Here is a 22,705-nt window from a genome sequence, read left to right as displayed (position 1 = left end):
CTGACTGTGTGTATGTGGTGATTTGTGTAGTAACGGATCAGGGACATCTGAAGATCTGTTCTGGAAACTAGACGCTCTGCAGACTTTTATCAGAGACCTGCACTGGCCTGAGGAGGAGTTTGCTAAACACCTGGAGATGAGACTGAAACTCATGTCCAGCGATATGATCGAGTCCTGTGTGAAGAGGTCAGAACTGTGACCACTTGGTGTGTCATTGGCACTAATTTGGTCAACCTGACTTACGTTCACTGTCTCTCTCTCTGTGTGTCGCTCTGTCTTTCCCTCTCTCAGGACGAGAGTGGCATTCGAAGTGAAGCTGCAGAAGAGCAGTCGGTCCACAGACTTCCGCGTCCCTCAGTCCATCTGCACCATGTTTAACGTCATGGTGGACGCCAGGGCTCAGTCTGCCAAACTGTGTGCCATGGAGCTCGGCCAAGAGGTAAAACACACACACACACACACACACACACACACACACACACACACACTGCTCTTTTATCCCTTATATTCCTTCCTTACTTTCATCCTTATTTTCCTTCATTCTTTTCTTATTTCCCACCTCCCTCACTCCATTTTACTCCTTTCTTACTTAGAATTAAAAAATAAAGACATAAATAAGCAATATTAATTATGATTTTCTTTCCCTCATTTCATACTTTTTGTTCTTTTCATCCATCTATTCTTCCTTCCTTCTCTCTAGCCCTTCAGTATTTCCTCCTTCTTTCCTTCCTATACTAGCCACTTTCTCCCTTTTATTCTATTTTCTTTCCCTTTCCATGACTCCTACTCCTTCCTCCCATCCATACTTTTTGTTCCTTCCTTCCTTCCTTCCTTCCTTCCTCCCTCCCTCCCTCCTCCCTCCCTCCCTCCCATCCATACTTTTTGTTTCTTCATTGTTTTGTCCTTCCTCTCTTTCATACTTTTTGTTCTTAAATTCCTTCCTTCATTCCTTCCAAACGTTTCTTCCTTCCTTCCTTTCTTCCTTCCTCTTCCTTCCTTCCTTTCATCCCTCCTTATTTTACTCATTACTTATATACAAATTTTTACTTCTTTACTTTTCCTTCTTTCTGTTCTTTCTTTCGTTCCTTCCACTGAGGACGATTCTGTGTTAGCTTCACTCATGCACAGCATATAGATCACTCATCACTCTATACGTTTTTATTAGTAAGAGCTAATGGGTTTGATCTTCTCTCAGTGGAGTTTGTAAGAAATCCTTCATCTGCACGAGGATTATTTTATTCCTGTTTCTTTTATAAATACTCAGTATTTAGTATCATATTTTAAAAACCTGATATTGTTTAATGGAAGTTCTCACGTCACGTTTTTTCACCATGAAACGTGTCTCCTCTGTCTTCTCCTCCTTGTGAAAGTTTGGGTAAGTGTGGTTTGACAATTCAATTGAGTTCTCACTCCCAGTTCCCAAATGTATAATTAGCGATCGTAGCAGTTTTCCCCGTTTCTCTGACACTCAGACGATTGTTTTGATTCCATTACCATATGTGATATCTGCTTCTGAATATACATGTGTTAGAGCTGAGAGCCCTCACATCGCCGCCACATCTCCAGACAGGTAATAATTATCTGAACTGAATTAATTACCCAGAAGCCCTCTTCACAACGAGTGAGGAGACAAAGAGATATAGTTTACACGTTTGCCCTGGGGTGGAAAATCTCCCATCAGCCCCTTCAGTGTTTAAGAGCAGTGAGGGTGAAGGGGGACAGCGTGTTCCTGCTCCACATATTGTATCACGTGCACTTTGGTGTGAATGGATTAATACGAGTCATTATGATGAATAATAATTGTGATTTTTCTGTGCAGAGACAATATCACTCTCAAATCGACAACCTCATCGAGGAGACGGTGAAGGAAATGATTACTTTACTGGTGGCAAAGGTACAAAAAAACAACAACCCGTCAACTAATTTATCACTATTCATACCATTATTCATACATAGACAGATAGAGGTATAGACAGACAATCAGATGGATGGATAAATGGATGGATGGATGGATGGATGGATGGATGGATGGATGGATGGATGGATGGATAGATAGATAGATAGATAGATAGATAGATAGATAGATAGATAGATAGATAGATAGATAGATAGATAGATAGATAGATAGACAAACTTACGTACATACATACATACATACATAGTGTTGTACACAGACAGACAGGCAGACAGACAGACAGACAGACAGACAGACAGACATTGATTCATAGATTCATAGATTAGTAAACAGTTAAAGGTATAGACAGATACATGACACATACATATACATAGAGTTACACAGACAGACAGACAGACAGACAGACAGACAGACAGATAGATAGATAGATAGATAGATAGATAGATAGATAGAGAATGGAGTGTTTTATATTTAAATTCAGACTCATGATTCCTGTGTATTTCTCTTTACAGTTTGTGGTGATTTTAGAGAGCGTTCTAGCCAAACTGTCTCGTTATGATGAGGGGACGCTCTTCTCATCCTTCCTCTCGTTTACTGTAAGAACATTTACTGGAAAGCTATCACACCCTATACACATCAGATGTTTTATTTAAAAGAAACAAAAAAATGGTACCAGACATGATGCTGATCCTTGCATGAACTGAATGCACAAGGCTTTCATTTATTTGTTTATTTACTCATTTGTTCCTTCCTTCCTTCCTTCCTTCATTTGTTTATTTATTTTGCTTTCTTCCATGCCATCTTTCATTAACTGATTTCTATTTATTGATGACAATAAATATTTTAGCTCCAGTTTAAACACAGTACCGTGTAAATACAGGAATTTTTTTATGCGGTTGTATGCCATAAGTTGCTTCTATAACTTTCTAAAGAGGCAAATAATTAGTGTGTTTTAATTCATTGGAAGCTGCTAATAAGACCAACGTGCTTTGAGAAATCTTAGAGATCACAGAATCTTCGCACAGTACTGCATATTAGTTATTACTTTGTTCACTCACATACCACTTGCAAATTAAAAGCAATACGCCGACCAGGCATTACATTACGACATAACATTATAACCAGTGAAGTGAATAACACTGATTATCTCTTCATCATGGAACCTGTTAGTGGGTGTAAAGTATTAGGCAGCAAGTGAACATTTTGTCCTCAATGTTGATGTGTTAGAAGCAGGAAAAATGGGCAAGCGTAAGGAATTAAGCGAGTTTGACGAGGGCCAAATTGTGGGATGATCCCGGCCAGCAGTGGTCAGTAGCAATCAAAAGTGGTCCAAGGAAGGAACAGTGGTGAAGCGGCGACAGGGTCACGGGCGACCAAGGCACATTAATGCACATGGGGATCAATAGTCTGGTCCGTGTGATCAGATCCAACAGACGAGCTCCTGTAGCTCACATTGCTGAAGAAGTTGATGTTGTTAATGCTCAACAAGTCAGAACTGTTTTGGCAGCAAAAGGGGGACCGACACAATATTAGACAGGTGGTCATAAAGTGAGGCCTGGTTGGTGTATCTCTAAAAAAGATTTGTGGGAATAAATTATAATCAAGGAGACAGAAACTGATCAGTTCACTGGGCCTTCAGCATCAGTGTGGTCATAACTCTCGTTTTTCTCTCCAACGCAGGTCAAAGCTGCCTCAAAATATGTGGATGTACCTGTGAGTGAACTCTTCTCATTCTACATGATCAAACGCCTTTTCAAATGTGTCCGTTATCTGTCATCCCATCAGCAATACATTACTACAGCATGCATAAAGCTCATCCCTGATTAGTGTTGCTGTTTGCATTCTTTCCTGCCGGATTGTGGACTCGTTATTATGAGCCGACAGTCTGTTGGCAGCAGCGAGGTCTACAGATGGCCGTCTCTTACCTCCAAATGGCCATTCATATGTATGCGAGGAGAGCGGCATGGCCAGCAATGTGGCCCTCTCTCTCTCTCTCTCTCTTTCTGTGTTTCTCCATCTCTCTCTCTCTGCTTCTCCATCTCTCTCTCACTGTTTCTCCATCTCTCTGTGCCTGTTTCTCCATCTCTCTCTGTCTGTTTCTCCATCTCTCTCTGTCTGTTTTTCCATCTCTCTCTCTCTCTCTCTCTCTCTCTCTCTCTCTCTCTCTCTCTCTCTCGGCTGGCAGACACTGCAATGTGTGTGTTGTGCAACAAACGCGTGTGTCGTGAGCCTGCCGTGGGCTCCGACTCGTTACATCCTGCGTTCGCATCACGCCGCTTCCTTTAATTCCCATCAATGCCCTCTCTCTCTCTCTCTCTCTCTCTCTCTCTCTCTCTCATTTTCTCACTTTCTCTTTCTTTCCCGTGCCCTCGGGGTGAAAAAGCTTTGTGTTTCCATGGTAATTGTTTGCTTAATGCACAAAATAAAATTACGAATAAGAGAAAAAAACACAGACACACACACACACACACACACACACACACACACACACACACACACACACACACACACACACACACACACACACACAGAGTGCTCATTTGCACCCTCGAAAGTATCTGCCGAGGTGCGAAGTAAGTTCAATTTGCAGCGACTGACAATTACCAATTCTGATGACCTTCTGATGCCTGCTGGCAGAAGAGAGACATTTCATTTAGCGTGGAGACGAAGCAACAAAAGAGTTCGTCTCGTTTTGGTCCTCGCTTCTCTTAACACCTCCCGAGTCATATTTTTCTGTATTTGTGAATATTACTTTGTTCTTTTTTTTTTCTTCACAGATCATGACAGCTCATTTCACTGAACTTGAACACCTACTATTTATTATGTTACACTTATTTATTTATTTATTTATTTATTTATTTGACCTTTATATCATCTTTTGTATCACCTTTCTCTGTGTGTTCTTTACAGAAACCGGGCATGGATGTAGCCGACGCCTACGTGACGTTCCTCCGCCACTCTCAGGACATCTTGCGGGATAAGGTCAATGAGGAGATGTACATAGAAAGATTATTTGATGTAAGTAAAATGCTGCTTTACCTCCTCCTCTACAAAAAAAAAGAGGAGGAAGTCCTGTAAAATGTGACATGACAACCAGCTAGGAGGGATAGGTCACGTTTTGAGACCTACGTCTTCCTCTTTCTCTTCCTCTCTTCCACTTTTGTTCTTTAAAGCTGCCTTTATTAAGTGTCTCTTTGCTCTTTGACTGAGTCTGCGGCTATTTTTTTCCCCTCCCTTTCGCTCTGTGTGCTCTTACTGTTCGCTTTTAAACCTTTACTCTCCGGTTTGCTGCCCTGTGAGGAAAAAAAACAGCAAGCTTTTGTAATTTTGCTCTTTTCGCTCCTTTCTCTGTTTTGCCTGATGAGTTTTCGGGAATACGAACAAATATGACGCGAGACGAGTCATTGTTAGAAAGGAGATCTAAAGCAACAGTTTTCGAATGAGTGTTAGTCGACCAGCCGAAACATGACCGATGGCTGATGTTTGCTTCTTTAGCTTTGCACTAGAGCTCTGGAGCTAATAAAATCATTCTCACCAAGCTAGCAGACCTGTAGGTCATCACAGGGCAGCATATCACACCTACAGGTCAGAACAGCAGTCTCAACTTTGCGATTTGCATCCTGGTTACATATGGAATCATTTGTCAACCATTTATGGTTTAGTCATAGCAGTTTACGAGGTATCAGGAAGTTTCGAGACTATTTTTGTAACACGGCAACAGATAGCAGCACAATGCTGCACACACACACACACACACAGTCACAGGGAGCACCGACCTTCATAGGTCAGTGTGCCAAAAGACAAAACCCTGTGTACATCTGGAGCTATGCAACTGGTGCAATTCTGACCACGTGCGCACCCTCCTCATGTGAGTTTCTCACCGGAAACATGATCTCACTTCCGCACCCACCCTATTTGCCAGATTTGGCTCCTGTGGACTGTACCCTCTTCCCAAAAATGGAAGCTCCAGCTCAAAGGTCACCGTTTTGACACCATTACAGAGATCCAGCGCAAATCGCAGAAGTTTCGGAAATAGGAATTCTGGACATGTCTCAGAAGCGGCAGGAATGCTGAGAGCTGTGTTGCTGTGCAAGGGGACTACTGTAAACTTTTTGATACCACCTCATATACATTTTTGCTTATTACAGGAGGAGACTCCTGAAAACTATGCTCTTTTGCTGTTTCAGATGAAAGTTTTAGACAAAAAACTGAAAAGCCATTCGCTGACGGGGGCGGGGGGGGACACAGGACATAAATCACCCGTGGAAAGGAAGTGGACCACAGTGGACTTTTGTTTAGTAAACTGTTGCTCTATGCACAGTTTAGAGCAAAGTTAACCGATATTTATCCAATATTACACTCCGTAGAGCTGTTCATATCAGTCAGTTCATCTACATATGACCATTAAAAACATCTGGCTGTTTTTTTTTTTTTTTTACCAGAGATCAACATATAGAGAGTTAATTACTATACTAAGGTTACTTCTATTTCCTATACTGTTTATTTATTTATTTTTTATCACTTTCTGCTATGGCGGTTGTGATTTTACAACGTTCAGGTACATTGTGGATTTTTGTTCTTACCTATAGATGGCAGGAGATTGGGTTCCAGTGCAGAGCTGAAGAAGCAAATTTCAAAAACTAACACTAAACACTGAAAAATTGACCAAATGAACTTGGAGCAGTGGTTCAAATATGATTACCATCTTAAAGGCCATGCTATTGAGCTTTATATCTTGATTATTAGAACAAACAATGTATTTCAAATGCACAGAACAAATACATTCTCGTTAACCAGCTGAAAAAAGAAATGACCAAAGAATAAAGAGAAAATTTAGACAAAAGGTCAAGGGTGCTTCCTCATTTTCTGGCCTGGAGTAAATCTCCGGTTAAGGAGAAGACGCGGTGAGGGGAGAAAGAAAGAGAAACCCTTTAGACCTTTGGCTTATTGTCTTAAAGGCTTAAGGAAAGAGATAGAAAGAGGTAAACGAGAAGGGAGGGACGGAGGGCGGGAAAGCGTTGAGAACACTGTCTGAAACGATGACCAGAGCCGTCCTCTTGCGCCTAATCCTTTGTCATGCGTGTGGACCGGTTTGTTGGGTGCAGCCATGTTTACTTAAAACCTGCGCTTCGGTTCAGGAACACTGATCTGGGGTCAGCGCTTCAAAACTAAAATGCCGTCTTTAAGACGTGTTGTGCGTGCTGGAATATAGCGGCGCAAATAGATTTGCGGTTGGCCATAAATGCAAACATCAGCTCAAGTCTACTGGCTGTGTGGCTTTTTAGGAATTAGGGATGCATCGATACACATGCACATGATCCAGAGCATCAACAAACATGCTAGATAGAGCTATGTCTTTGTTCAGGTGTCCCTGGTTTATATACTGACCATAAAAAGCACAAATGCACAAGTGTAGTAGGCTACTGGAAATAAGGTGTATTAGCCAGTTACTTCGACGAGACTAAAGTCTTCTACCGCCTTAATATCTCTATGACATCATCATAGTATAACGGTTGGCTACGATTTCAGCACATACATCAAAACATTTTTGAAATGCATCAAAAGGCTAAACATGGGGAAAAATAGTCAATTTTGAAATGACTTAATCTTACTGAGTTATTCTCAATAAATAAATACAATTTTATTGGTTTAAATAGGTCATATTTCAACTATTTCAAATTACAGTGTGCACTCATTATTATTAATATTCCTTTATTAAGAAAACTATGATAATGGGAAAATAAGCTAGTATTTTCCTCGCCTCGCATGTGCTTGCTGCTAGTGCTGGGACATCGTACACTTGGATAAGTACCACATGGTATCAGGTGTCCGTATCAGAGCTCTATTTGACGACTAATAGCTGATACCCGAATCATTATTGATGCATCCCTAATCTAGAGTCGTTTTCTTCTTCTCTGCTGAAACCTGTCTGAGATTTCTCTAGAGTCGCTTCTCCTTTTCTTTATTCTTCTCTGAGCAATCTGTGCTGTTTTGAAAGAAAAAAAAGAGGGAAAAAAAACCCTCTAACGTGTTGCTTATGTATTGCGATGTGCGTCTGCCGAACAAACCAAAACAAACTAGAAAAGAGAAATCACTCTTTATATTCCCATCCTTTCTTTGTTTCCCTCTCGCTGTGCCTGTCTCATTGCATTTCCTTTGTTTTGTTTTTCCCCCACTTGCTCTCTCTCTCTTTCTCTCTCTCTCTCTCCACCTGAATCAAAGTGGAACTTATCCTTCCTGTTGAGTTGTTTTTATCACATTATCTCGAGTGGCATGATTCAGAGTCGACTAATCTTCCTGTGTACATCTACTAGCATGACCCGCCTCCTTGGAGAATTCCCCTCATACATGCATTCGCAGACATCCAGAAATCTTCTCCACTCAAGTCCTCCACCCCATCTCATGCCCGAGCCCCCCCCGCAGACCCCCCGCCACCCAAAAAGCCCCCCCTCTGACCCCAGATGGGTATGCAGGGCACATGGTTGGCTCCTTTCCCCACCTGCTGAAGTGGCTATGCCAGAAGAGAGTGCAACAAACAGGCCAAGCAATCTAAAACACACTCTCACACACACAAAAAAACACACACTCACACCTTCACATGCACAACCATATCACCATTTTCCCTCTCAATATCATGCCATATTCATTTTTTTTTTACTTTGATTACATTGTTTACATTTCTAATTACAGGCACACTCCAGTGATTGATTAATTGCTTGATTGATTGATTGATTGATTGATTGAAGTTTGCAGATGATTCACAGAGCTCCCGTGACATTACGTGTAACTATGAACAGATCATAATAATCACTATTTCTTGCTCATCAATGATCGGAAATTGCCACTTGCTTTGAAAAGAATACACTTCATGATGCCATCCTGCATCAGATCTAACCATCACTGATTATTTTTCTAGAACAGCACACCCACGAGTGTTAAAACCTTCACACAGTAAGTCAATCATTCTCTTTGGTACAGATTTTGCTATGGATGTGTCATTTTGCAGTTTCATTTAGAGTCTGAATAACAAATCAGTGTCATAATATAATCCCATGGGAGTGATTTCATGTTTATTTCCCTTCATCCATCATGGTGTTTTGAAACCCCCTGGACGCTAAAGTATGATTGGCCCCTTTGATTCCTCTTCTGATTTTTTTTTCTGTCTTTAATAAATTCCCTGCTAATCGTCCTTGTGGGAGGGTCTGATTTAACCAAATGTTTAGATCAGACTGGAAGGCGTACTGGAGCAGACACCGAGTGCGTGTTTGGCGGAGGTTAATTGGGGTCAAGGATGAGGGTTTCTCACCAGCATGCAACACAATAAGATTACAATCCTTGCCGTCCTTCCTGCTATTTTATAATAGTATTTTGTTAGAAATAGCCATATGGGCTTGTGTGTGTGTCGAACACAACACCGGTTACACAGCAGTTTAAGGATCGTTAATGTTTCAGTTTACGGGAGTCTTAATGTGTTGATTAGACGAGGGGTCAGAAATAAAACACTTTACGGGCGGCTGTTATGGGAAAACAACGAAAGATATGGCGGTGTGATGCCGTGTTTGTATACTTTCTATCCATTCGTAGTTGCATTTGATGTTGTGGAATGTCAATGTAACAATTTGTACATGTGGATATGTATGATCGATTTTATTATTTAGATTTAGATCTATCAATTCAATCTATTTCATCATTAGCAACGTCACTTCCTCTTGATGAATTCAATATGGAGTGAAAATTATTTCAGAAATGATTGTAAAACCTTATTTCCTATAGCCTGAAGCTTGAGGCTACTAAACTTTATAATCAGAGACAAACAGATAGACAGAGGATGTAAAGGGAGGGGTGAGGGAATTCATTTAATTTTTGCCTTCGGTCATTCCTGCTAGACCTTTAAAGAGTGGTGGTAGAAAGTGGGATTAACATGAGCGCTCATCTGTCTGATTCAGCCTGAGCTCAGAGATCATTGATTAAAAAAGTCCTGGTGTTGTTGCATATATACGTGTGTGTGTGTGTGTGGGTTTGAGCTCAGAGACTCAGGCATTTACAGATATGCCATGGGATTACATGGGTCAATTATACCCTTAATCTGCCTTTCTAGGGGGTGGGATTACAGATGGACGCCATTGATTGTATTTCAGGCGACCTTGGTAGATGCTGAATGAGTTCTCGAGTCTACAGAGCTACTGCTTGTTGTTGGATTCACACCATTTCACTGTCTGTTACCACTTTGCAGTCACGACCCGCTGACCTGTACGATTTTATCAATTCGGCCTGAAGTAAGATCCACTCGAGCCCTTGTTCTAGAGGTCTTTGGGTTGGAATTATTAAGCGCTCAAAACTGTAGATTAATAAAAATTTGACCCCTGATCTAAAAAGCTAGCTATTGTTATTTACTCTGACATAGTCTACTTGCGCAGATCTATTCTTCTTTACAATTAAGCAAATCAAGACATAAGTGGGTGGAAATGTATGTTTTGAAAAAAAAAAAAAAAGCGGTAGAGAGCTACCAGGTACTGGCATGGTTATTGTTCCAAACATGTTAAAAGGTTTTTCTCCGTTCCAAACAGAGGCAGCGCCGCTCTAAGCTGCTTAGGTTTCCAATAATTATAGGAGCTGGCTTTCTGGAGGTTTTTTCCCTCTAGTTCTCAGCATGCTAAGTGTAGACCTGGTGGGTTAATGCTACAGTGCAAACAGGCACTAATTTTGAATGACAAGAAAATATATATTTATAGTGTGTGATTGCATTATTGGGGTCAATCGGGCTTTCAAAACAGAACATTTCACCAACCACTTTGCTTTCCATCTCTCTCTCTCTCTCTCTCTCACTCCATGATGTAAACCAAGGTATGGTGGTATTTGTTTGATTAACTCGTCTGACAGGAGTGACAGCTGCTAGCGGGTGCGCGTATACTAGAGTCTCAGCGCGGGTCCGCCTTTGTACATCTGTCAGCACGGAGGCAGGGGGATTCGGAGGGAGAAAAGAGACAAATTGGTCCCAAAAGGCAGGCCATTCACCTTCGGCTCACCCCCTCCGCCCCCCGCCCTCCCTCGGCCCATTCAGGTGCTCTGCGGGATTCTCAAGTACTCGCTGGCTTATTCCATTTTGCCCCCCCTCCCCTCCCCTCTCTCTTCGCCCCTCCCGACCCCATTCAAGACTGAACCCCAGAAGTGTTGCGCTCCTCATTCGGCTGCGTCTCAATCCGCCTCTAAGCGTTCCTTTGTGAGCACTTTGCACACGGCTTCTTACTCATAACCCCCTCGTCCTTTCCTTCTTTCTTTCCACGTTTTTTTCACTCTCGCTCCTCTTTTTCGCTCATTGTGTGTTTACTCAATGACACAGACGTGGCTATAATTCCCAGCGTTTAGTTCATCCCAACAAGCTCCTTCTCTTTCTCTGAGCATGTTTTGGTGAAGAGAGCTCTGTTTGCATACTGTTATCCATTTAGTGAACAGGCTCTTGTGCATAAGAACGGAGTCTACTGGAGGTCCAATAGTAGTGGGGCTTTTTATTTTTTTCTTCAGCTGTGGCGATAGAGAGAGAGAGAGAGAGAGAGAGAGAGAGAGAGAGAGAGAGACACATGAGCTTGTCGGTGTGAGTTACCATGGTAATTGAGTTCCCTCGTCAATGGACCTCCTCTCAGGGGCCAGAAAGCACACAATAATAGGCCAACAGCGGCTGTGAACAGCGAGCAGGTAGGATTAGCCCGTCCCTTTGTCCTAAGAGCATAATGTCTTGTAGTCAGTTTTAAAGAGTCCTCTGCACCGGGGCCTGATTCAGCTCTGAGCCTGAGCTCAGAGATCATTGATTAAAAAGTCCTGGTGTTGTTGCATATATACGTGTGTGTGTGTGTGTGGGTTTGAGCTCAGAGACTCAGGCATTTACAGATATGCCATGGGATTACATGGGTCAATTATACCCTTAATCTGCCTTTCTAGGGGTGGGATTACAGATGGACGCCATTGATTGTATTTCAGGCGACCTTGGTAGATGCTGAATGAGTTCTCGAGTCTACAGAGCTACTGCTTGTTGTTGGATTCACACCATTTCACTGTCTGTTACCACTTTGCAGTCACGACCCGCTGACCTGTACGATTTTATCAATTCGGCCTGAAGTAAGATCCACTCGAGCCCTTGTTCTAGAGGTCTTTGGGTTGGAATTATTAAGCGCTCAAAACTGTAGATTAATAAAAATTTGACCCCTGATCTAAAAAGCTAGCTATTGTTATTTACTCTGACATAGTCTACTTGCGCAGATCTATTCTTCTTTACAATTAAGCAAATCAAGACATAAGTGGGTGGAAATGTATGTTTTGAAAAAAAAAAAAGAAAAAGCGGTAGAAGCTACCAGGTACTGGCATGGTTATTGTTCCAAACATGTTAAAAGGTTTTTCTCCGTTCCAAACAGAGGCAGCGCCGCTGCTCTAAGCTGCTTAGGTTTCCAATAATTATAGGAGCTGGCTTTCTGGAGGTTTTTTCCCTCTAGTTCTCAGCATGCTAAGTGTAGACCTGGTGGGTTAATGCTACAGTGCAAACAGGCACTAATTTTGAATGACAAGAAAATATATATTTATAGTGTGTGATTGCATTATTGGGGTCAATCGGGCTTTCAAAACAGAACATTTCACCAACCACTTTGCTTTCCATCCCTCTCTCTCTCTCTCTCTCTCTCTCTCACTCCATGATGTAAACCAAGGTATGGTGGTATTTGTTTGATTAACTCGTCTGACAGGAGTGACAGCTGCTAGCGGGTGCGCGTATACTAGAGTCTCAGCGCGGGTCCGCCTTTGTACATCTGTCAGCACGGAGGCAGGGGGATTCGGAGGGAGAAAAGAGACAAATTGGTCCCAAAAGGCAGGCCATTCACCTTCGGCTCACCCCTCCGCCCCGCCCTCCCTCGGCCCATTCAGGTGCTCTGCGGGATTCTCAAGTACTGCTGGCTTATTCCATTTTGCCCCCCTCCCTCCCTCTCTCTTCGCCTCCCGACCCCATTCAAGACTGAACCCCAGAAGTGTTGCGCTCCTCATTCGGCTGCGTCTCAATCCGCCTCTAAGCGTTCCTTTGTGAGCACTTTGCACACGGCTTCTTACTCGCAACCCCCCCCTCGTCCTTTCCTTCTTTCTTTCCACGTTTTTTTTTTTCACTCTCGCTCCTCTTTTTCGCTCATTGTGTGTTTACTCAATGACACAGACGTGGGCTATAATTCCCAGCGTTTAGTTCATCCCAACAAGCTCCTTCTCTTTCTCTGAGCATGTTTTGGTGAAGAGAGCTCTGTTTGCATACTGTTATCCATTTAGTGAACAGGCTCTTGTGCATAAGAACGGAGTCTACTGGAGGTCCAATAGTAGTGGGGCTTTTTTATTTTTTTTTTCTTCAGCTGTAGATCAACAAGCTAAAAAACTCTAGTGACACAATTTCCAAAAAAGAAGAAGCAAAAAGCGCTTCCTTTTAAATGCTTGTTAAAATATGAAAAGGGTTTATAAATTAAACTGTTTGTCCCGTGTGCACACACACACACACACCCCACCACCACCACCCAAGCCTGTCTGTGTGCCCAAAAGATTAAGCCGCCCTTTACAGACGTAGCGCTAGCCTGAGCAGAAACATTGAAGGCTTGTTGCACTTAAGGCTCCAACGAGGCATGCAAACCTCCACTTTGTACAAGCCGCTCAATCAAAAGCAGTTTGAACCCCACATGCTTGCTGAGCCTACAACTTCTCTTCAATCCTGCCATTCAATAGGGACCTCTTTTTTTGGAGGGAGAACGTGAGAGAAGAGGAGGGATGAAAGACGTGAAAAAGAAAACGGCAACGAGAACGAAGAATTTGATTGCCAACAATGGCGCAACGAAGGAACATGTTTAGGGCCGTGCGTTTCCTGTGAAAAGTTTGCCTCTGGGTCAGGACATCCCACTGTGGCGATAGAGAGAGAGAGAGAGACACATGAGCTTGTTGGTGTGAGTTACCATGGTAATTGAGTTCCCTCGTCAATGGACCTCCTCTCAGGGGCCAGAAAGCACACAATAATAGGCCAACAGCGGCTGTGAACAGCGAGCAGGTAGGATTAGCCCGTCCCTTTGTCCTAAGAGCATAATGTCTTGTAGTCAGTTTTAAAGAGTCCTCTGCACCGGGGGGCCTGATTCAGCTCTGAGCCTGAGCTCAGTGACAAAAAAGATGGTGGAGAAGAAAAGCAGATAGGCTTGAGCTTCGATCCTTGGTCTGGTCTCACACCGGTTTCCGTGCATCAATGTTTTTTTTGTTGTTTTTTTACGCCACTGATTTTACAAAGACAAGGAATTCTGACTCGGTCTTTCTCGAGCTTTCCAGCAACCTGTCATTTCGCATTAGCATCAACACTAGCGGCAATCTTCATTCCATCCCTCCCGCTAATTGCAGACACAGCTGGGTCCCAGCGGGAGAGCTTCTCGAGCCACGTTGGCTGTAGAGAGCGAGCCGAACTCAGACACACGCTCTAAACTCATACTCACGTACGCACTCTAACTCATTCAAACACATGCATTAACACCAGTAAGGGCAGAAAGAGGCAGAGTCACAGGTTGCTTGTAATCCCCCTGTACCCCCCACCGAGTCTCCACCTCCTCCACCTTTACAAAATTCCTGCTTTTACTACAAAAGAGGGATTTTTTTTGTATAAAGCACAAAGAAAAGGCCTGATCCGAATCCTTACTGACTCCCACTGCCTAGATTCAGGTGTGCTTAGGGTTAGTTAAAGTAGCATACATGTGCATGTGTGTACTGAATGGGTGTGGAGGGGCGTGCAGCCTCACGCTGAATTCAGTTTGTTGCCCCCTGCTAGGCACCATGGCTTCCTGTAACATGTCAAAGGCTGGAGTGTGAACGCAGATTCGCTTGAAAACTGGGTGTTTTTCTGCTGCATGTATGTGGTGTTGCAGGGGGCAGGAGGTCGCACAACCATTCAACACTCCCTTCAAGAGGTGTGGGGGGCCTGCAGATGTTCATGTGTGTGCACGTTTTGGTAAAGCCCAACACACACACACACACACACACACACATGCGCACATGCACGCATAAATCCTAATATCAGATGGAACTCATTAGATGATCACAGTTTTTTTTTTCCATATCCGTTTCATTACGTATTCAGAGGCACGGTACTCTTGTTTCGACTGGCGGACGCTGCCAGCTTCCCGCTGCTTCATATCCAAAAAGTGGCGCAGTACATAATGCCCTCCGAGAGAGACTTCTGTTCCTTTCGTCATAGCAGAACAAAGTGCCACAACCAGCACTGTTCATTTTGCAAGCAAGACCAGGCCTGTTTTAGCATTCGTTTGCCTATTCATCTTTTACGATCATTCGAAACCTCAAATGTCCGATTTGAACTTCCCGTCAGTACCTGCGATGAATATCGAATGATCCTAACAATCGTCTGACGAAACGATACAATGCTATATGACACCATCACATTAAGTGTCGCCATTTCGTTCCGTGTAAGCAAATGATGCACCGTAATCAAGCAGAAGGTGTACAAGAATACGAAAGACTGGGTAAATGATACGTGAAATAGAGAGCAATCACATGAAAGGGGAAGACAGAGTGTGTGATGGAGGCAGAGAGAGAGAGAAAAAGAGAGAGTATGTGCGAGTTGTGAAGTTGTCCAGGCCTGGCCTCTCTGTGGGGGTCTATCACGGACCGGCTGCCCGAGCATTCACAGGCACACAGCACTCCCAGATTAACACCGAGCCCTGACTCCCACACACACACACACACAGCGCAACTAAGACACCACAGAGCCCCCCGACACACAACCAAAGCTCCTTCAGATCCTCAACCTCTTCATGTCACCACTTCTTGTAGAATATCGCATTCACTACAAACTATAGAGCCACACATAGCGGAGGTTCGCTTCTCAACTGAAAACAGGAACATGAGGAGATTGTGTTTGTCTGGAAGGTGAAGGACCTGTCAAGTATTTTATACTGAAAGTGCTAAGCACCAGATAATCCATGTAAACCCCCAGTCATCTAAAATATGCTTGCATGTTGCATAAATACACGGGAGATCATGTGGCTAATGAGAATTGATTCAACGAAAGCAATGGTACCTGGGTTTCTAGTTTCAGGCTTATTTTCCACTAATTTAACAGATGACCAAAATGGTTAAATGAAATGAAATGAAAAGACTCTCAGTAAAGCATGCAGAAATTGCATTATTGTGCTCGACAAGAAAAAAAAAAGTCTTAGATTGCCATTCTTTTATTAATTGGTCATTTTGCAGAGGTGTAAGCACTATAAAACTGAGTAAAAGTCACCAATTCCTGAATGACTTGAGTAAAAGTCTGATTGTAGAAGTACTTGAGTGTTTGACTCATATAGTGTCGTCATGTAGTGACAAAAACATTAGATCATTTTAGTGACTTGGTTCTATGAATGTCGTTCATTAAAATGAATGAACCTTTTTTTCGAGGCATTTAAATCATTTCATTCCTTCGATCAGAAATAAAATCAAACGATATATTTGATATATATAATATATATAATAATCAGATCCCCAACACGTCTACATACGACAGCTTTGACTATAGTTCCAATAATGAAAATATGACAATGCAGCTAAGGCCAAATTACAGATTAAGTAGTTCACCTCTAATATATTCTGGTCTGTTTGGTTCTTTTGTCATGTGACCCATAATTATTGTAACAATAATGATTCGGACAAAAAAAAAAAAAAGTTATTGCATTGTGTAGCGTAAATGGAAATCACATTAAAAAAAGACAGAACGACTCGGACGAGAGGACTCGTGAGATGAACTACAAAGTAATTTGAGATAACGTAAAACCAAATATTCAGAGCTGACTGTGATTTGATGCACCTTTCAGTTTTAGAGAGGGTCTATATTTTTATTAAAATCTTTGGACTGAAAATGAGGCCAGCAGAGCTAAAAAAAAGTCACTCAGAGGCAGCAGATGTGGGTAGCGGAGTGTTGAGTCTTAATGACATCTTCAACAGACGTGCAAAATGTAACGTAGCGCTCACTGTCAATGAAAATATAATGGAGTAAAAAGTACATATATTGAATCATAAATGTAGTAAAGTTGAGTAGAGTAGAGTAACAAAGTAGTCGAGTGGCAATAACTTACAAACTTGGGTCAACTGACAGTTGAAACAGTGACCACAAAACAGTAAAGGTAACAATTTTGCTGCATTTTTTAAACGATATTGTTTTAAACTTCTGAACAGGTTGCACAAAAAGTACAGTGCTACTTTTTTTGTACTATAATATTGCTAGCCTACACCTCAACAAACCGTTAGGTTACACTGGTCAAACTTGCAGAGATACCACAAAACATCGACAGAATTTTGCTAGCAAACTTGTAGCCAAAGTGGAACGCACAGTAACTTTTTATTAGCAAGATTGAGGGTAATTTGTTCCAAGAAAACGTACGTAAAATACGTTGGACACGCAGCTGGGATGAGCGTATCTCTCGCCCTGTGAGATGCTCCGCTCTCCCTTGCGGTTTTCTAACAAAACACAGCTCACTTTGCTCTTTTATGCCCTTAGTGATTTGACTCCTATCAACAGCTCAGCTCAATCAGGACCAATCAATTAGTTTTCAGCTCAGAACCTCCCCACAGTCCAACATCTGCAACCTGAAAGCCAGGAGCGCGACCGGTTTAATAGTTGCCTTGAGTACGTTTCAGGGCTAGGACGAAAGGATTGTTCGGTAATGTGAGGACAACGTGATTGCCTTTCCTCTATTTAAACAAAAAGGAGTGGAGAGTGATGAGTGTATGCTAACAGGGGGTGATAGCTGACTGAGAATGTCTCTCAGCCTATGACCACGAGCAGCAGAACCAGATTGCAGGCTTCCATCGTGTCAATTAGTGATTTGCTGAAAGGGAAAGTTCTTCTCCGCCTAAAATTTTGGTACAATAATGTTTAAAAGACAGCTGAAGCTTCAGTCAAGTGTGGGTTTATGTGACCTCAGGCTAAAAATAGTAATTTTGTAATACAGAGTTGTTTAGATTTTGCTGAAGCTTTGGTCCAAAAGTATTTGTTTCAAAATCTTAATCCAGGATGCCTTACGTGTTGACTAAATCTTTGATTCAGGGTTCATTAAGAATCAGTTAAAGCTTCAGAGTCTAATAAAGATTTGGTCAAGTATGATTGAAGAGTTGACTAAAGCTTTGGCCCAAAGTAGTGAATGAAAGCTTTGGTCCAGAATTGCTTAAGAACTGACTTTAGATTTGGTCCATGATGTTTGAAGATTCGAATGAATTTGTGTTGTTTGAGATTCAGGATTGTTACCTGTAGCTTTGGTACAGAGTGTTTTAAGAGTTGATTAATACATGGGTCCATGGTTTTCAAATTCAAATTTCATACAGTCAAGCGTTAACTGAAGATTTATGAAACAGCTAAAGCATTAGATTGTTTCCAGCTTTGTTTAGCTTTGTTTCTTTGCTGTTTAAGTTTTGCCTGAATCTTTGGTCTAGGATTGATTAATAGTTGATTAAACCATTGGGTCCTGGGATGCTTAGGAATCTGCTAAAGATTTGGTCTATAGCTTTTGATCAATTGGGTGCTTGTGTGCTTCTTGTAACCAGACAACAGTAGCTTCTTCTTCTTCTGTTTCTCATGTTCAAATATGTTGCAGTGTGCACTTATGTTCGTGTGTCTTGTTGGAAAAAACTGTATTTGTGTTTCAGCAATGGTACACTAGTACGATGAATCTTCTGGGCACCTGGCTAACAGACCGCATGGACCTGCAGCTTCACCTGTACCAGCTAAAAATCCTCATTCGAATTGTTAAGGTAATCCATATTTATCACATATAGTGGAGCGCAAAAGTTTGAGATTACTGAGTGATAGAAGTAGTCTAATTTTCAATTTAGCTGTTGATCCAAACAATGTTTGGAGAATATGAATTGATTAAAGAAATCACTTATTAAGAAATATCTGTGAAACAACCTAAAACACCGAATGGCTTTGGTTTATAAATTGCTATAAATGTCCGAAGTGTATGCAGACTTACAGTGAACTGTGTATACAAGTAGAGCCACTTCCACTTACGAATGACGGGAGAAACTCTGACTTCCTCTGTAAGATCACCTCTGCTGCTAAATCTTGCAGCGTGATCTCCGGTAGCAGCAGGAGCAGGACCTTGTAGTATGGCATCACGTTTATTTCTGCCCTGTGAGATGCCCTGCTCTCCTTGCGGTTTTCTAACAAAACACAGCTCACTTTGCTCTTTTATGCCCTTAGTGATTTGACTCCTATCAACAGCTCAGCTCAATCAGGACCAATCAATTAGTTTTCAGCTCAGAACCTCCCCACAGTCCAACATCTGCAACCCGAAAGCCAGGAGCGCGACCGGTTTAATAGTTGCCTTGAGTACGTTTCAGGGCTAGGACGAAAGGATTGTTCGGTAATGTGAGGACAACGTGATTGCCTTTCCTCTATTTAAACAAAAAGGAGTGGAGAGTGATGAGTGTATGCTAACAGGGGGTGATAGCTGACTGAGAATGTCTCTCAGCCTATGACCACGAGCAGCAGAACCAGATTGCAGGCTTCCATCGTGTCAATTAGTGATTTGCTGAAAGGGAAAGTTCTTCTCTGCCTAAAATTTTGGTACAATAATGTTTAAAAGACAGCTGAAGCTTCAGTCAAGTGTGGGTTTATGTGACCTCAGGCTAAAAATAGTAATTTTGTAATACAGAGTTGTTTAGATTTTGCTGAAGCTTTGGTCCAAAAGTATTTGTTTCCAAAATCTTAATCCAGGATGCCTTACGTGTTGACTAAATCTTTGATTCAGGGTTCATTAAGAATCAGTTAAAGCTTCAGAGTCTAATAAAGATTTGGTCAAGTATGATTGAAGAGTTGACTAAAGCTTTGGCCCAAAGTAGTGAATGAAAGCTTTGGTCCAGAATTGCTTAAGAACTGACTTTAGATTTGGTCCATGATGTTTGAAGATTCGAATGAATTTGTGTTGTTTGAGATTCAGGATTGTTACCTGTAGCTTTGGTACAGAGTGTTTTAAGAGTTGATTAATACATGGGTCCATGGTTTTCAAATTCAAATTTCATACAGTCAAGCGTTAACTGAAGATTTATGAAACAGCTAAAGCATTAGATTGTTTCCAGCTTTGTTTAGCTTTGTTTCTTTGCTGTTTAAGTTTTGCCTGAATCTTTGGTCTAGGATTGATTAATAGTTGATTAAACCATTGGGTCCTGGGATGCTTAGGAATCTGCTAAAGATTTGGTCTATAGCTTCTGATCAATTGGGTGCTTGTGTGCTTCTTGTAACCAGACAACAGTAGCTTCTTCTTCTGTTTCTCATGTTCAAATATGTTGCTGTGTGCACTTATGTTCGTGTGTCTTGTTGGAAAAAACTGTATTTGTGTTTCAGCAATGGTACACTAGTACGATGAATCTTCTGGGCACCTGGCTAACAGACCGCATGGACCTGCAGCTTCACCTGTACCAGCTAAAAATCCTCATTCGAATTGTAAAGGTAATCCATATTTATCACATATAGTGGAGCGCAAAAGTTTGAGATTACTGAGTGATAGAAGTAGTCTAATTTTCAATTTAGCTGTTGATCCAAACAATGTTTGGAGAATATGAATTGATTAAAGAAATCACTTATTAAGAAATATCTGTGAAACAACCTAAAACACCGAATGGCTTTGGTTTATAAATTGCTATAAATGTCCGAAGTGTATGCAGACTTACAGTGAACTGTGTATACAAGTAGAGCCACTTCCACTTACGAATGACGGGAGAAACTCTGACTTCCCTCTGTAAGATCACCTCTGCTGCTAAATCTTGCAGCGTGATCTCCGGGTAGCAGCAGGAGCAGGACCTTGTAGTATGGCATCACGTTTATTTCTGTCCTGTGAAGCCACCAGCCAGGCTTCACTTCCTCTGTTACATAAACCTGAAGGACACCTACAAGTACACAGACAAACAGGACTGTTCGTTCTCTAAAAACAAACGAATGCTGGTTAAGGCTCAGGGTGATTTTTTTTATGTCGAAAATCTCACTATTATTAATACAGTATGTATTGGAAGTTTTACTTTTAAATGAGATTAGTCCTATTTCAGCAGCTTTTTATGTAAAGTTAAATCTTTTTTATGTAAAGTTGAGCCAATGCACTTATCCAAAGCCACTTACAATTATTTTATCTCATACAACTGAGCAGTTGAGGTTTAAGGGCCTTTAGAAGTTTGATTGAAGTTTGATTGAAGTCCAACCTCTTAACCATTGAGCTACCAGTATTTCTTGCTATTTACTCAAAATATTATAATGTATTTCTTTAAGTTAGTACTTTAGTATAGTAGATATAGATAGCTGATACCTCCATTTCAATACCCAGGATCATTATCAAGCTGGACACTGGAGAAATCATAGCAGATATCAGCTGTAACAAATAATAAAGATTGAAATTGAGTGGGAAAAAAAATATTTTCTGAACATTCACTTTTTCTTCTTGTATTAGAATCGATGTATATTTATACTTTGATATATTTGAAATGTATGTAATTCTCCTTAGGAAATAACAGTAGATCAGTAACAGTATCGATGTTGTTTGACTAAAGAAAAACTGCATTTTCTTCCAAACATGCAACGTAAACAAAGTAAACGTGATACATTTACATTGCTTCCTTTCATTTACTGAATAGTTCATTTAAAGTAAACCTTTGTTTTTTTTAACAATTATATACCAAAATACTGTCCCATTGTTTCTGGTCTTTTCAGAAAAAATACCGTGACTTCCGTCTACAAGGCGTTCTGGATTCCACTCTGAACAGCAAGATGTACGAGACGGTGAAGAACAGGCTGATGCTGGAGGAGGCCACAGCGTCTGTGAGGGACGGAGGAATGCAGGGCATCTCCATGAAGGACAGCGATGAGGAAGACTAGGTTACGGTCGGCGTCGTCTGCCGAAGCGATGCATGTACTCCGTCCGTCATGCTTCTTACTAATTTTTACTTTTGAGTCGTGCGAGTGATAACGGGGGCCGAGGTGAATTAGTGATGCAAGTGAACGAAGCAAACGGGGCGAAATAAAATCGATATTTAATGTTCATCGGAAGAAATCGACTCCAAATCGGTGTTTTACAAGTAATAATGTCCAAGAATGCGTTCCTAAATGTTTCGAAGCAATATGGCGTAATACTTGTAAGCGATGTTTTGCGTCAGATGGTTTGGAATGTATGCCCTGTTGTGTCCTTGTTCAACGTGTACGGCGCTTCTCCTGTGTGTACTGTAAATATATGAATGGTACATTATTGTGCAGAGGGTTTTTTTTCTGTATTCCAAATGAATTGTATTTAACTGGTTTGGGGGTGTTTAAAGGTAGTGTTTATATTTTCCATTTACACAACAAATAAATAGTCAATCAATAATCACAGTATCTCTGGTAACCACAAGCCATCTGATTTCCTTTTCCTTTTTTTTTAAGAGTTAGTAGATATCTTAGAAATGCAATATCAACAATATTATGATTTAGTTTGATCAAGACAGACAATATATTTATGTTTTTGACACAATTTATCTATTAGCAAGAAAATATTCTACAGCTTTCAGTTTTCATACTGTTCCTTTAAATTCTTTTGTTGCTTTTTTTTATTATATCTGATGCTGTGTATTGCCCTTGGTGCAGAAGGTCAACTATGTTAGCTAGAAAAAAGATTATATATCAATTCCAAAGAATTTTGTGGAATGGCAGATTCATCCTACTTTTGCCTCGTGTGTGTCCTAAAAGAAAAAAAAATGACAGTAGCTAAATTAAAATGTTCATGCACAGAATCT

The 22,705-nt window shown here is 41.3% G+C and overlaps 1 protein-coding gene across 12 annotated transcripts in view; it reads left to right on the top strand.

Annotated features, from left to right (window-relative positions):
* The window catches only part of cadpsa (Ca2+-dependent activator protein for secretion a), a 110,066-nt gene extending 87,364 nt beyond the window's left edge, over window positions 1-22,702 (top strand). For all 12 annotated transcript variants that reach the window (XM_046875466.1, XM_046875478.1, XM_046875474.1 and 9 more), the window contains 8 exons: window positions 31-186; window positions 292-439; window positions 1,820-1,894; window positions 2,428-2,511; window positions 3,596-3,628; window positions 4,826-4,933; window positions 18,599-18,703; window positions 21,651-22,702. In XM_046875466.1, the coding sequence (XP_046731422.1) occupies window positions 31-186; window positions 292-439; window positions 1,820-1,894; window positions 2,428-2,511; window positions 3,596-3,628; window positions 4,826-4,933; window positions 18,599-18,703; window positions 21,651-21,815 (874 nt within the window). In that variant the 3' untranslated portion in view covers window positions 21,816-22,702. The remainder of the gene's footprint in view (window positions 1-30; window positions 187-291; window positions 440-1,819; window positions 1,895-2,427; window positions 2,512-3,595; window positions 3,629-4,825; window positions 4,934-18,598; window positions 18,704-21,650) is intronic.
* The last annotated feature ends 3 nt before the right edge of the window (window positions 22,703-22,705 follow it).

The sequence above is a fragment of the Silurus meridionalis genome, chromosome 19 (assembly GCF_014805685.1).
Source record: "Silurus meridionalis isolate SWU-2019-XX chromosome 19, ASM1480568v1, whole genome shotgun sequence".
Classification (NCBI taxonomy): Eukaryota; Metazoa; Chordata; class Actinopteri; order Siluriformes; family Siluridae; genus Silurus; species Silurus meridionalis.
This window is presented reverse-complemented; position numbering and strand designations above follow the sequence as displayed.